At 33.5% G+C, this 15,594-nt stretch overlaps 1 protein-coding gene across 1 annotated transcript; it reads left to right on the top strand.

The window, feature by feature from the left end:
• Positions 1-5,532: 5,532 nt before the first annotated feature.
• LOC126698924 (splicing factor SF3a60 homolog) lies at positions 5,533-15,486 on the top strand. Its single transcript, XM_050396441.1, has 12 exons — positions 5,533-5,824; positions 6,041-6,154; positions 6,660-6,764; positions 8,722-8,867; positions 9,644-9,740; positions 10,459-10,623; positions 11,568-11,639; positions 12,403-12,561; positions 12,764-12,841; positions 13,659-13,787; positions 14,302-14,448; positions 15,111-15,486. The coding sequence occupies exons 1-12, from the start codon at positions 5,651-5,653 to the stop codon at positions 15,255-15,257; spliced, it is 1,533 nt and encodes a 510-aa protein (XP_050252398.1). The 5' UTR covers positions 5,533-5,650; the 3' UTR covers positions 15,258-15,486.
• The last annotated feature ends 108 nt before the right edge of the window (positions 15,487-15,594 follow it).

The following is a 15,594-nucleotide window of genomic DNA, read 5'->3' as shown; positions in this document are numbered from 1 at the left end:
ACGACACGAACCCGACCCGCAAACACGAATTGACACCCCTAATATATACAACTTTGTTTTGTTAGTGTAAATATTTTGAGTATTTATTTGCATGGTTTTTGTTAGCAAAATTTATTCAACAGCTCTAGTAATGTTAGGCTCTTATCAATAATGTGTTTTTATCGTGATCTTAGAAGGATTTTGGTTTTTTTTTTTTTTTTTTGGTAGTCTTATTATAACTAATTTGAAGAAATTTTTTTGTCTAACGTACGAATGTATAATGAAATTCATGCGCTTTGAATGAATTAGAATTTGTATTTTGAGTAGAGAAAATGTTTTGGAATTTGTACCCGTATAATTTCTTTTTATTACTTTCCGGAAAGCAGTTGTTTAAAAAAAATTATAAAATGAGTAATACTATTCATATTATCTTACAGTTTAATAACAAAAATATCGAATGCATATCGTCAATGAGATAATATGTCCAAGACCTGGCCAATGGCAAAACCCATTATTATTTCATACAATTAACTTCCAATTGTGCATTAGGTACATTAGTTTCCAATATTTTATTTGGGAAGCAATTTTATTATAGATTGCCCAAATAAGATGAGCTCCTAATACTAATAAAGATAACGTGGCACATGTAAAGGGAATAACCATCACCTCGCATTAATTACCCTCACTTAGAGCATCTCCAATAGATACTCTATCTCTATTTTTTGGAGAAAAAAAACCCACTATTCACACTCCAACAGGTTCTCTAAATACAAAACTTTTCCAATTTTTTTTTGGAGTTGCTACAGTAGTTCTCTTAATCTAGAGAACACTGTAGCAACTCCAAATTAAATTTTTTTCCTTAAAAAATTTAAACAACCGAATAAAAAACAATTTTTTCTCTCTCCTCTCATCTCTTTGTTTCAGTCTCTTTGCTTCACTCTCAAAAAACGGCTCACATAATCCAAACACAAAACAAAATCCAATTCTTACAATAAAGTTGAATTAGAACAAGCACATATGAAAAAGAAAAAGAAAAAAAAGAACAAGCTAATCTGACCCAGCCTGATGGTGGGGAGGAGGATGAGTGGCGATGGGGTGGCGGACATGGTAGTGTCGCATGGTGAACGCCGATCTCCACCGTCTTTGTCCTTTCGACGACCTCGATCTCTACTACCCTTCTATCTATGCAGCACTCTCTCTCTCTCTCTCTCTCTCTCTCTCTCTCTCTCTCTCTCTCTCTCTCTCTCTCTCTCTCTCTCTCTCTCTCTCTGATGTGAAGTAAATGTGAGGTTGTTGGAATGTTCTTGAGGAGAAAAAGAAAATAAAAGAAGGAGGGATACAGATAGGACATTGGACACTTGTGCGGAGGAGAAAAACAAGAAAAAAAGAAACGAAACGTATGGATGAAAATGAAATGAAAGAAAGAAAAATAATATAAAAAATAAAAAATAAAAATCCAAATTGAAAAATACTACCACAATATTTTCACATTAAATTTTAAGTAACAGATTGTTATTAGTTAATATTGGCGAGTAAAAAAATAATTTCAGTGGTGGGTTCAAATTAGAACTAGTAACAACTTTCCACATAAATTTTGTTGTGAAAGTATTGCATAAAATGTCGTGGACATAACATTTCTCATTGAAAAATATAGTTGTTAAAAAAAGAATAAATGATGATTAAAAAAAGAATAAACAAGGAATGAATAAATAATATTTAAATGAGATAGAGAATCCGTTAGAAAATGTATTTGAAAAAGTTGGTAGCTATAAGGTAGAAGCCTCTGTTTATTCTCCAAACAATACATAAATTTAGAGAATCTGCTGGAGATGCTCTTACTAGCAACTTCTCAATATTAAATGCTAAATGATCAATTTAAGTAGAGCAACCTACTACAAGTCTATTCCCTCTCTCCTCCCAAATGACCTATAATAGCACTCTCACGTATGATTGATTGATTGAGAAAAATTGATGACTTTAGAGAAATCTTACAAACAAACAATCGAAAAAAAAAAAAAAAACAAACAAACAAAAAAAGAGAACCAAAGAACAAATCAATATTTATGTGGTTCGGCAATAGTCTAGATCCACATATAGCATGGGATAATTTCATTATATAAAGATAAATATTACAAAGTGCTTATACACTTAAAGGATGCTTCATAATAATATTTTTTTAGGGCTCTCTCAAAATAGTAATACTAAGTGTGCTTTTGGATACCGCTTATTTTGCTGAAAACAATAAAAAATCATTTTTTAGTTACTGTTCACTTTTAAAATTACTGTACATTGGCCTATTTGCACAAAAAAAAAAAAAAAAAAAGGTAAAACGTGGATGTGAGATGTGCAAAACAAACGGACCTTAAGTCTCTCCCATGTAGAAGGACCCAACTATCAAAACCACCAAATTGAAGTTTAACCCTGGCTAAACAAAAAAAACAACCCCCCTTACCTTGGAGTCAAATCATAATTACTCAAACAACTAAATTATTTTATAATTAAGAGCCCTAATAATGCTAAGGGATATCCATTATCTTCAACAACATGGTATATACTTTACCATTAATACTGTTCCAAGGACCATTCTATCAAATGTTTTTTTTTTTTTTTTTTTTTTTTTTTTTTTATAAATTTTTATAAAGCTTTAGTAGCCTAAAATATGCTTGTACATTATAGCTAGATTATTCCAACAATCTTGTTATTTGCTTCTTTTGTATCCTTGAACTTTGTTATCCATGGTATCAAAAAAGAAAAAAAAAAGAAAGCCTTAATAGCTCAATTGGAAATTACAGGAACTCCTTTGTTTTCAGGATTGGAGTTCTTGATCCAAAATTTATTTACTAATGTATACAGAGTAGTGCATAATACTTCTCCATTGGTATGAACGCCAAGATTTCTTTTTCGAAAACCATTGTCCCTGTGTTGTGAAAAAAGCCACCAAAGGGGTGGTTCAAATTAAACTTTGATGGCTCGACATTGGGGAATCTTGGCAGAGCAGGAGGAGGTGCTCTGATTCGAAATCATAATGGTGAATAAGTCAAAGGCTACACTAGATCTCCTGGGTTTACCAATAGTTTCGTTGCTAAACTTTGGACCCTTAGGGATGGATTAATTCTCACTAAGGATCTTGGCTTAAACAGCCTTATCGTTGAGTTGTATGCTCTGAGTGTAGTTCATTTGATGAGCAATGATAATGGAAACTTATTAATAGAATCTCTATTGTTTGATTGTAAGAACCCATTGAAAACTATATCTCCAATAAGCGGATTGAGCATGTTTACCGTGAGGCTAAATCAATGTATTGATGCATTGGCAAGGATTGAATCGAGATCTATATCCTCTTTTTTTGTTTATATGGAAACACCGCATGGGTGGGAAGCCTTTTGGCTTTTGACAAAACTAAAATGTTTTATAATAAACTTATTAATTCTCAATTTATGCATATCTCCCCTTCTTCTTTTTTTTTTTTTAAGTTTCAAACATAAGCAATTACCATTCAAATCCTTCCTCTTCTATTGCAACTAGTCGCTAACCCGTGCGATGCACGGGAAAGCTACTAATTTTTTCCAAATGATTTGACATTAGCTGTTGGAATTGAACATCAATTCTCTAGTAGCACGTTCTTATTTTTTAATTTCATTTATTTCCTGCCTTCTATTAAATATTCAATGCATTCATTATATTTAAAAAACATTGAAGTTTAGATATTGTTTTTCAGTTCCTCTTGATTTTAAAGACACAACTATTGAATCTCAACAACATACCAATGCAAATATTAATTACTTAAAATTCAAAATAAATTATTTATACATGATAAGTTACAATTCAAACAATATTGAACACTACAATATTTAGAAATTAAATGTATATAGACAAACAATTAACGCTATAGTAAAAAAAAAAAATCCTCAAATAACTAAATATAAGAGTTTAATTCCTCTTTGTTTCAATTTAAAACCAAATTGTGCATAAAAGCAAAAAAATTTCCTTTGTTCCAATACGTCTTTAGTATTAAAATCACAAATTCATTAAAACCAAATTGTGCATAGAAAATCTTAGAGATTGAAAGACAACTTTAAAGTGTTTTTTGTATCTTCTTCCTTTGTTGGTTTGTAGTAGTCTCTGAATATGCCCTTTTGTTTTCCTTAAGTACATATGTTGGTGTAAGTTACACATTGGTTTGAACATCAAGTTTTTGAAATTTTGTACAATCACCATCTTCTTCAATTGATAAGTTTTTGAAATTTTGTACAATCACCATCTTCTTCAATTGATAAGTTTTTGAAATTTTGTACAATCACCATCTTCTTCAATTAATATGTTTATACCAAAATCAAGAATAAAATGAATATATTAAACAGGCAGTAGCAGGACGTAGTGAACAATAAACACAATACTACTACAATCAAATCATGCCCAATTTCCTTCTCAAAAAAAAAAAAAAAATCATGCCCAATTTCTCTGTACAAGTAACAGTAAAGCTCTTTCGAAAAGTTTGCTGCAAAGGTTACCTTTTTAGCATGGTCATGGTCATGTTGTGGTGTGAGCTAAAACAGAGATCTTTGATTAAAACAAAAGACAGAATTTTTTTTTTTTTGGTTGAGATATAAGCATCTATCAACTTTTTATTTTATTTATAATTAAATTTAATGTTCCAATCTTCACATATAGTCAAAGACTTAAAAAATTTCCTAAGGAATAATAATAACAAACACATAGAGACGGAGAAAAAGAAAATTGCGTGAGCAGCAACAATACATACCATTTGAAAGGGATCAGATCTTCATACACATTCACAGAGACAGAGACAGAGACAGAGTATTAAAATTGTGAGCTTGACCGACGCCCTACCTCTGAGGCCGACCGGTTACCTTTTTTGATTATCACCGGCAAAAATAAAAAGGAGACCATGTCTGCGGCGATGAAGAGAGAGTGTGGGTTATTTATCAGAGAGAAAGATGGTTTTTAAAAATTAAATACTATATTTATTTACGTAAGCTGTGTCAAAAAATATTTAAACTGTCTTATAGCTTTAGTTAGGATTCAAGGCAAATATATTATTTTTGGGTGTTTTTTTTTTCCTTTTTGATAATGCCGGTTTGAAATTTTTGGGTTTTTTTTTTTTTTTTTTTTTTCCTTTTTGATAGTGTCAGTTTGAAATTTTTGGGTGTTTTTTTTTTTCCTTTTTGATAATGCCGGTTTGAAATTTTTGGGTGTTTTTTTTTTTTCCTTTCTGATAATGCCGGGTGTTTTTTTTTTTCCTTTTTGATAATGCCGGTTTTTTTTTAGTCTTAAAAAGTTTTTTTTTTTTTTTTAATATTATGCTGACGTGGAAAATTGTGGGAACCTCAAAAGCTTCGGTTATATATATATATATATATATATAGATTATAGAATTTATCACCAAAAAAAAAAAAAAAAAAAAAGTCTCAATTCATTTATGGCCTACTAATTCCCAATCTTTCTCTTAAAAAAAAAAAAAGTTTAAACTTTTAACCCCAAAAAAAAAGCAAAATAATACAAATACAAAAATATACGTGGCACTGGGAGCTATAACAAAAAAATCCACAGTTCACTCCCAGAAAGAGGAGAGAGAGAAAAACCCTAACTCTGATTTCAACTTAATCGTCCAGAGAGAGAGAGAGAGAAGAAGAAGAAGAAGAAGAAGAAGATGTCGTCGACGTTGCTGGAGGTGACTCGGTCGGCTCACGAGGAGGTTGAGCGTTTGGAGAGGCTGATAGTGAAGGACCTTCAGAACGAGCCCACTTCCAACAAGGACCGTCTCTTTCAGAGCCACCGCGTTCGCAACATGATCGATAACATTATCTCCACCACCGATAAACTCGTACTCTCTCTCTCTCTCTATTTCCTTATTTTTGTTCAATTCTCTCTTTGCTTGCTATGAATCGAATGTGAAATTTTGAATCAAATAGTTGCTATAGCTATATCGTATCGTGCTTAGCTAAAGTCGGTTAGCGTTTTTGGAAGCAAATCCGTGTTTAATTTTGTATAGTGTTTCGGTGCTGAAACAATAATTAAGCTTAGTTTGCTCTGTTTTCAGGTTGAGATTTATGAAGATAAAGATAATGCCAGGAAAGACGAGATTGCAGCTCTTGGAGGCCAAACCGCGGCGGGGACAAATGTGTTTAGTGCATTTTATGATAGATTGAAAGAGGTATACTCTATTCATTAATGGTTTCTAAGTAAATGTAAAACTAAGGTTGATAAATTACTCAACCAGTGTCGTTATATTTCGAGGAATGGAAAACAAAATTACCAGCATAATTGTAATGCCAAGGGCGTTTTAGCTCAATTGGCACCTCCTGGTATTTTCCATCAGAGATGTCCGGGGTTCACTTAACTACATGCACGAAATGGATATTTAGTCTCAACTCTCGAATTAATAGTGTATTCATATTTACTATTCATTTTTAAATCTCTGTATATTCCAAGAAAGATTTATCTTTGGTCCTTGGACCAAGTGGAGGATTACTACTTGTCCTTACTCCTTTTTAAAGTCTAAACACACGTTGAAACAACCATGTATGGAGCTATTACAGAACACATAGCATATACGAAGAAAGATAATATTGTTATGTGCATGTCCCAAACTGTGCTCTCACAATTGACTAGTTGAACTGCTTATTTGTTAAAAATTTTAATCATTACCATATATGCAGATTCGTGAATACCATAGAAGGCATCCAGCTGCACGTGTTGTTGATGCTAATGAGGAGTTTGAGGGACTACTTAAAGAGGAACCGCAAATTGAGTTCAGCGGAGAGGTGCCTTTCGCTCTTTATTTCTTTATACACAGCGTATCTAACCAAATGTTTAATTGTAGTTCTAAGCGTTGTTGTCCCGTGACGGTTATTACAACCAATGAATTACACTTCTCTTTTTTTTTTTTTTTTGGTCTCTTAGAACTTTATACATTCATTCAAACCTGACACCACAATCATATGAATAATATATTGAACTATTTGAAGAAGTGTTTTGTTGGGCTTGCAATTTGGGAAAGCTAGCCTAACACAAGCCCAACTTAACTTGGGCTCTGTGTGAATTTTGCTTGGAGTTTTTTTTTTTTTTTTTGATAAGTAAGAATAGCTTTGCTTGGAGTTTTTCAAGCCTGGGCTTCACCTGAGTTAAATACCTCAGTTGGAGCTTCTAAAGCTTGAATCTAACATGTTTGCCAAGACCAACCCTGCAACCAATAGTTCAATATTCAATTATTTAACTTATATGTATTTTTCTTGTTTACTCTTTAGATATATATGCGTCTCATGTTTATTATTATTTGAAGTATGTCAAACTTAATTTTATAGCTATGTAGGGTCTGCTATCAAAGTTATAAATTCCGTTCTAGAAAACATTATGGTTTATCCATTGAACTGGAAAATGCTGTCATTCGAGCAATCTGGCTTATTGTTTTTGAATTATTGATATAAATATGACATGAATACAAAATAAAGTTTTATACTTGGTATTGACGTGACAAAGTTATAGACTTTTCCGTATCAAAAAGAAAAAGAAAAAGTAATAGACTTTTCCATATACAAGAATTACGGAGCTTTAACACAACACATTTTATATATTTCGTCATTTGGACATTATTATTCTCAAAATGAAATGAAAGTAAGATAAAAAAAAAAGTAGGAATTGAGTTGTAAGAGAATTATATTAAAGATGGTAATTGTCAAAATGTTTAAGATTTTCTAAAATTACAAATAAACCATGCAAAACTGCATGGGGCTGAAAAGCATATAGCATATACAGTTACACTGGCCAAAATAGGCTGAAACACACTGAAATGGCTAGAATGGATTGTAATTGGTCAAAATATTGAACAAAACAGAATGGGGTTTAGCATTCTGGTTTGGTTAATGCCTTGATGGACATAATATTATGGCGGTTGTGGGCTCTGAACAGGACGAAATTTATACTTATGTATGTTTGATATTGTGGTTTTCTGATGATGATTTAGGGTCAAATATTTCATGGTAAGTCATATTATTGGTTACTTTTGTAGCTTGAATCCAATGTAGCCCACAGGCTAGCTCAAAACCCTAAAGATTGGACCAATACAACCTAGAATAACAAGCCAGCCTGAGTTCGTAAAATTTCTACAAGCCATGCGCAGCTTGTCCAGTCTGAAATCTGAAGGTTAAGTTGTGTAGGTTAATTACACTTGGTCTGAGCTTAGGTTAGCCTCCTACGCAGGCCTAACCCTGCTGACTAATGGTTGTAGTTTTTGCTAACTGGTTGGTAACTTCTTGTGGTGTTCACTGGTCAAGGATATATATATATATATTTTAATTTATTCCCTTTTTCAAAAAAACCAAATTGGGCTATGTAGCATATAAAATCAATGGTTTACTATTGCTATGTTGTAAAAAAATAAAAAATAAAATAAATAAATGCTATGATATGAGGCTATGAGCTGTCTCATCACCAAAAAAATTCGTTAAGATATTGCTCACTATTTATAGTTTGTGATATTAATCACCATCAATGTCTACTGCTTCGTATTGAAGCAAATGTTACTGCTTTTAGGAGAGGCAGTTTAAGTATGTGTTATAAGTTGAATAAGCACCTTTTTTTTTTCTTTGGGTTGTAGATATTATTTGTTCAATTCAAACAGGTTATGGCATTTAATAATGATAATCTTATTTGTATTTTTATGAAGTACCATTTGCCACTGTTCAGTTGTCTTTTTGTAATAACTTGAGTTTTTATTTTCAGGAAGCTATGGGGCGATACCTAGACTTGCATGAATTATTTAATCAGTTCATTAATTCTAAATTTGGAGACCCTTCTACCGAGTACTCTACTTACCTAGATGTTTTTTCACAACCACATAAGATTCCCCACAAACTGAAATTAACAAGGTAAAGTACAGTCTGATCTTATCTATATTTATGTAGGGTTTTACCATCCTCCCCACAAAAATCAAGGAGAAGTCTGGTTGTGAATGTTCATGCACAAGGATTTTGAGTTAAGGGAGAGGCAGCCTTGTGAGATCAGATCATAGAGACGGCCTTGATCCACTCTTTGCTGTTGTAGAGATCAGGGATAGTGGACTCAGTTGAAGGACTGAATGTCCTTGTTGGTGGCTGTAGCCAAGGTGCCAGGGCAGGGACTGGTGATGATGAAGTTGAAATTTTCAAACAAGAGAAAGCAAAATGCCTATGACTGTTAATGAGTACCCATTTGAAAATATGAGAGAGAGAGTAAATTTAAGAAGTTAGTCAGTTACATAGAGTGGGAGAGCAGAAGTGGGATGAGTCTCTGGTTAAGGATCTCCTGGGGCAGTTTCGAGTTGCATATCGTGAGATAGAGAGGAAACAAGGGACAAATAGGGAGACATGGTATGACGTGATTAGACATGGTGTGACTTGGGTGGGGTAGTGTGAGTTGTGAGGGTGGTTTTGATAGTTGGGGATAAAAATGCCCACACCTTATATGGAGAAAGTGGGGAATATTTGGCTAAACAAAAATGGGAAGGCTGCTATCCTTAACTTGAAAGTGGGAATGATAGTAAATCCCTACACACACACACGTATGTACGTGTATATGTGCAAGTACATAAATATTTTACAAAAATGACGGTTCATATCTGTTTACGTGCACTTTGAAAATGTGTTGCAATTTTGATTTTCTGCAGGCAATACAAGGAATACATGGAGAATCTATTGGAGTATCTAATATATTTTTTCCAGCGGACAGAGCCCTTGCAAGATCTTGATAGAATATTCTCAAAGGTACACAAACACCCTTCATGTGATCTATTTTTCACGCAATAGTGAGACCTTTTTATTTTGATAAGTACAATATTGAGACTCATTTTTAAAGTTTGAATTAGGCACGTGCTAAATTAATATGATTAATGGCAAAAATATTTAGACTAGGTAGCTTAACCTAGCCTCATAAATGAGAGGTGGACTGTGAATTCGTGGGTTTAATTCCATATGGGTGTGAGTTGTATTTTCCTTTCTAATACTGCTTTTAAGCTGTGTGAATTAGAGGTTCTTAGGTATGTTTTTGACTGTTGGAACTTGGAAGGCCTAGATTGTAATTGGTTATATTGGAAATAATTTATTTATTGGGCTTTAAAAGTGCTATGTAAGATACATGTGTGTTAGAAGGCATTTAGTTCCAGGAACCACTAACCAGTTTGTTATAGTTAAATTATATTATCCTCGGCTTCATCCTTTGATTTATTCTATAGAAATTAATAGCATGATAGGCTCTAAAGTGCTGTGTAAAATTCATGTATTGGAAGTAAATTTTAATTCATAAAATCAATTTATCATAGTTAACTTATGCTATTTTCATCTTCATCCTTCAATGCATATATATGGAATGTGAACGAGATTCCATCAAAATACTGTAGACCCTAATCTTTTAGATTTAGAACCTTCTATATGTGTTGCTTTTTTTCCCCTCAATAAAAATTAAGGTATGATGGGTTTGTGGCAGGTCGAGACTGAATTTGAAGACCAATGGGCAAATAATGCGATAGAAGGATGGGAGAACATGGGTCAAGAAAATGGATATGTTCCTGCTCAGCACACTGTAATTGATCTTGATTATTACAGCACAGTTGAGGAGTTGGTGGAAGTTGGTCCTGAAAAGTTAAAGGAGGTAAGGAGGCTTTTTTTTTTTTTTTTTTTCATTTATAAATCTATAGTTGTAAGGCTCCAGAACATATGTTTAAGTTGCTCCAAAGATTCAAACTCAGGATCTATCAATTCTGTTCTTGATGTTGGGAAATACACAGGACCCAACTCAGAAAATAAAACAACAAGAAACAAAATCTAAAGTTTCGATTATTAATAAAAACCTGATAAGGAACTACAACTTACAAGCTGCAAAGGTAGAGGACGCTGAAATCCATGAGAACAGCATTTTTAAGAACCCAATTAATTTGTTGATATTGTAATTATAATCACAGTTGTTCTTGTTGCTGTCAATGCTCTTAGTTCTTACATCCTCATCTGCTTATGTTGATTGTTAATAATTATTATTATTATTTTTTCGACTAGTGTTCGTTGTTAATTTTAACTGAGTTACTAAATTTGAGAGTAAAAAGTAAACATGATCATGGAAGGGTATTCATTTTTTCCATGTGGTGAAATATGATGTCTTGAAGATGCTTATCAAATATCTGGTCAAAGTTTCTTTCAGACTCCTATGGCATAACATATTTTTCTGCCACGTGTTACCTTATCATGTTTGCCGGAAGTTTTCAAATGCACTCAGAATGGAGTTGGTAACTTTCAAGGATAAAGGAAATATTCTCAATATATCACGCATTAAGGCTTCTGAATCTGTTTCTCTGGTTTTTGAGGTGCTTATTGCGATAATATGAATCAATGCAATTTCAGTAATTTTTAATGAAAATTGAAATTTATTAGAAGTGTCCCCAATTAGTTAGAATCTTTTTTTTTTCTTTCCTCGATTCAAATGTTTCCATCAATTCATTCTTGCTTTTAACAAGTTTCAATGTATTTACGTTAAATACATGTTTCCAGCTGTCTTTTTTAGATCCATTTTCCTTAATTGATCTCTGTATTGTTGCCTGGCAGGCATTGGCTGCATTAGGACTAAAGACGGGTGGCACTGTTCAGCAGCGTGCAGAAAGGCTTTTCCTTACAAAAGTAATTGTGAATCATTTCCCCCCCTAGTAAAAGATATAAGGTGTTAGTTAGGAAAAATTCTAGGATGTGAATGTATGTTATTGTCTGTACATTACTTTCTAATTAAATTTTAGTCAAATACCTAGTCAGTTCTCAAAATTATTATCACCTTTTCCGACTTTTAGTTTTTGTGATTACTATTAATTTGGATCTGCTGTTTAGGGAGGAAACCATTTTTTTTCTTTAAATTATGTTATTGTTAATGGTGAACATGCTTTAAATTGAATATGCAATAGTTGTATGTTGGAACTACTAGATATCCTGTAATTATATGCTCTTTCTGATAGGGATGATATTGAATGAAATTGGCTAGAGGATTAGAATGACTGCTTGCTTAACCTTATGAGTTGAGAGGCCTTGGAAGGTAATAAAATATTGTTCAATTTTCAAGTATTAGAGTTTCAATAAGTAGTCATTATTCTTTAGCCTTTTTAAAAGGTGGATAATTTGTGTTCTGAATCCATCTTCACGCACAGTCTTGTTTGGTTGGGAGTGACCTTATTTTTTTATTGGTAAGTTACACACACATCCAGTGGGTCTTGAGCCCACAACCGCATCTTCCATCATAATGGGAGGAACTATAGCTTTCTGGTTGGGAGTGACCTTGATTCCAGAATTCTGATTTTATATGATGTTCAGCTCACTTTCTTCTAAACTTTCTTTATCCATATGTCAATTTTTTAATTTGACTTAGTTTTCAATCCCCCTTATACCTATTGTGCAGAACACACCACTGGAGAAGTTGGACAAGAAACATTTTGCCAAAGGTTCACGTGTGTTTCAACAAAATGGGACTGCTGCAGCTCTGCAACAAGACGAGAATTCAAAAGAAATTGCCCTAATGGAAGCCAAAATGCAAAAATTGTGTGACTTACTGGATGAGGTTAGCCTGTGTTCCATCCTCATCTAATCTTACCTTATGTTTGTGCCCATTGTGCATAATTGAATTACTCTTTTATGTTTGGGGGCATTTAGATACATGCATACAAAAGTTCTTATATATATACATATATATATTAACTATAATGTATAGTTCTTTAACAACTACATGTGTGATTTTTTTTTTCTTTTGTGATCTTCCACAGACAATTGCACGAACAAGAGACAATATTGTGAAGAAGCAGGCTTTGACATATGAGGAAATTGAAGCAGAACGTGAGGAGGTGAGTAAATAGACCTTTATTTCAGTCTTTCCAAGCATTTAAGGTGGAAGTTCAAATCCTGATTTTGAAAAGACTTAGTTAAAACCTTTAATGTGTCTGTTCTGTGGCGTCTTGTGTCTATAATGCAACACATTTAATTTACGGCAAGGGTTAAGCATCCAGTATGGTGTGATTAGTTTGGGAGCTGCTGATGGGGTAACCTATCCATGCTGTATACAACATTAATTTTGTTTCAAGTTTTGAACCACCCCAAGGTGGTTCTGCTCTCATCATGTGTATACCCTTAACTGCAGCTTTGTCTCTTAAATAAAACCTCCTGTATATCTATCAAGATATTGAAATGAGTCCACAACTTGGGCCTAACAAAAACTTGAGGTGGGCATGAAATTCCTTAAAAGCAACATGAAGACTTGAATATTAAATTCATCACAGTTTGAGCAGGTTCCTCTTCAGAACCTAATTTTTCTCTTAGTTGGCTGACTGGGCAAACACATATGCTACCTAGCATCTTGAGACTGCCTAATATAAGTTGCTTCTGTGCTGTCCACTGTCCACCCCATTCTAACTATCTAATTTTAAATTTTTTTTTTTAAAACCTTATAAAAACTGAGAACATTTCTACCTTCTTGTTGAACTATGCATTATAAAACCTTATAATTTTGCTTCCTATCAAAATGTGGTTTTACCTAGATTTGTATCTCCACGCTTCGTGCAGAAATATGCTTTGAGTTGGTTAGAGTATACTTTTGTTGTAGCTTGAATCTTCTAGTTTGTGTTGGCTCTCATGTTACATGGTTGGATTTGATTATTTGTGCAGGAGGAAACACAAGCTGACACTGAAAGTGATGAAGACGACCAGCAAATTTACAATCCCCTTAAGTTGCCAATGGGTTGGGATGGGAAGCCTATACCATATTGGCTGTATAAGCTGCATGGTCTTGGTCAGGTATTTTTCCCATCTAATTGTAGGAGCCTTTCAAGTGAAACACTGTAAATTTATTCTCCTGTTACAATTTTTTCAGATGGTATATCATATCATCTGCATCTTCTAGTGCTCTGCATTTTTTGTTTTAGAAGTAATTAAATTTCATGAAGAAAAGCACCAAAGGGCTCAACCCTTGTACATGGGATGATACAAAGGAAAATTGCTCTTCAATTATGTCTTTAATTAACTGGAAAGATTCCATTGTTTAATTTGGGCAAAACTTTGTGGAAATAAGAACTATTGTTCTTTATTGTTGAGATGGGAAAATAAGAGATTACTACTGATGTCATATGTCTTTTAACCAGCATTGTGTTGCATAGTGTGTGTTGCATAATGGTGATAAAAATATGATATGTAGTTTCTTGTCCTTCTTTCCTCTGGGATTTGAGTTGTTGGCTTAATCAGGCACTGGTGTCTATTATTGGCAATATCTTTTATGGGGTTTTTATGGCTTAGGTTTTTTATTTCTTTTCAGGAATTTAAGTGCGAGATATGTGGGAACTACAGTTACTGGGGTCGTAGGGCTTTTGAACGGCATTTCAAGGAATGGCGCCATCAACATGGGATGCGCTGCCTTGGTATTCCAAACACCAAGAACTTCAATGAAATCACATCAATTGAGGTATGCTTTTGCAGAGATTTTTTTTCCAATGAATTTTTCTGTATCACTGATTAGCATGAGTTTATCTGGTCAACATCTTCCAACTGTTGTTATTTCATAACGGAGTCTGAAAATCTGGTTGTCTTTAAAGAACCATGGGATAAATGAAACCCAGCTGAGACAAGGATGGCCAAAGTGAATGCCTGTTGAAAGCTTGTGGTTTAAATTCTATTGTTAGTGATGATCCTAAATCAACTTTATCATTGGCATCTATGGAATTGTGGTTCATTTGTTGTGGTATTGCCGTAGAATAAGAAAGTGCCGGTTTGTAAAATGTTTAACAAAAAAATTGCTGTAAAACATTTTACACCCTTTACAACTGTGTTTCCTAATCAACTGCAATTATTTTCAGATTGACCAAGGTTTTACAATGAAACAGACACCCGAAAATGCTGAAAATGTTTTCTGGAGAATATTTTATAACAAAACAAATTGATTAGAATCCTAAATCTTCACAAAAAGAAGTTAGTTTTAAAGTTATCACAGCTCAAAAGTACTGTGCTTCTAATCTGTGAAGAGCTGATGAGTGCATGTGATCATGCGAAGTATTTTTCCTAATAGCACTAATAATGGTATGTTCTTTTCTTGATAATAACTAGTATGCATGTGCATTCTTTATGCAGGAAGCAAAAGACCTGTGGAAGAAAATACAAGAACGTCAAGGAGTGAACAAGTGGCGCCCAGATCTTGAAGAAGAATACGAAGACAAAGAGGGAAATATTTACAATAAGAAGACATATACGGATTTGCAGCGCCAGGGATTGATTTGAGAAAAGAGAAATTCGTTTTGTATTTTTTGTACGGCTTAGAGGAAAATACTCTTCCCGCAGGATTGTATTGTAATTTAAACTTAATGAAGACGCCCTTCTCTTTGATGGTGATTTGTTCGTTTCTGATTCTTCTACTTATAGACAAAATAATCCTTTTTCCCAGCATCTTCATGACTACTCGCACTGATGAACACTTTAATTGTGAAATATATATTACTCTTGATCGACATCCACACCCTCTCGGATTATAACATGTCCTCGTTCATTGAAACAGCCCACCCCTGTTTCTTTCTTTAAAAAAAAAGAGTGAGCTGGGGAAAATTTATGTGTTCTAAAA

The sequence above is a fragment of the Quercus robur genome, chromosome 9, assembly GCF_932294415.1.
Source record: "Quercus robur chromosome 9, dhQueRobu3.1, whole genome shotgun sequence".
NCBI classification, from domain to species: domain Eukaryota; kingdom Viridiplantae; phylum Streptophyta; class Magnoliopsida; order Fagales; family Fagaceae; genus Quercus; species Quercus robur.
The sequence above is the reverse complement of the archived record's forward strand: the minus strand, read 5'-3'. Positions and strand labels throughout refer to the sequence as shown.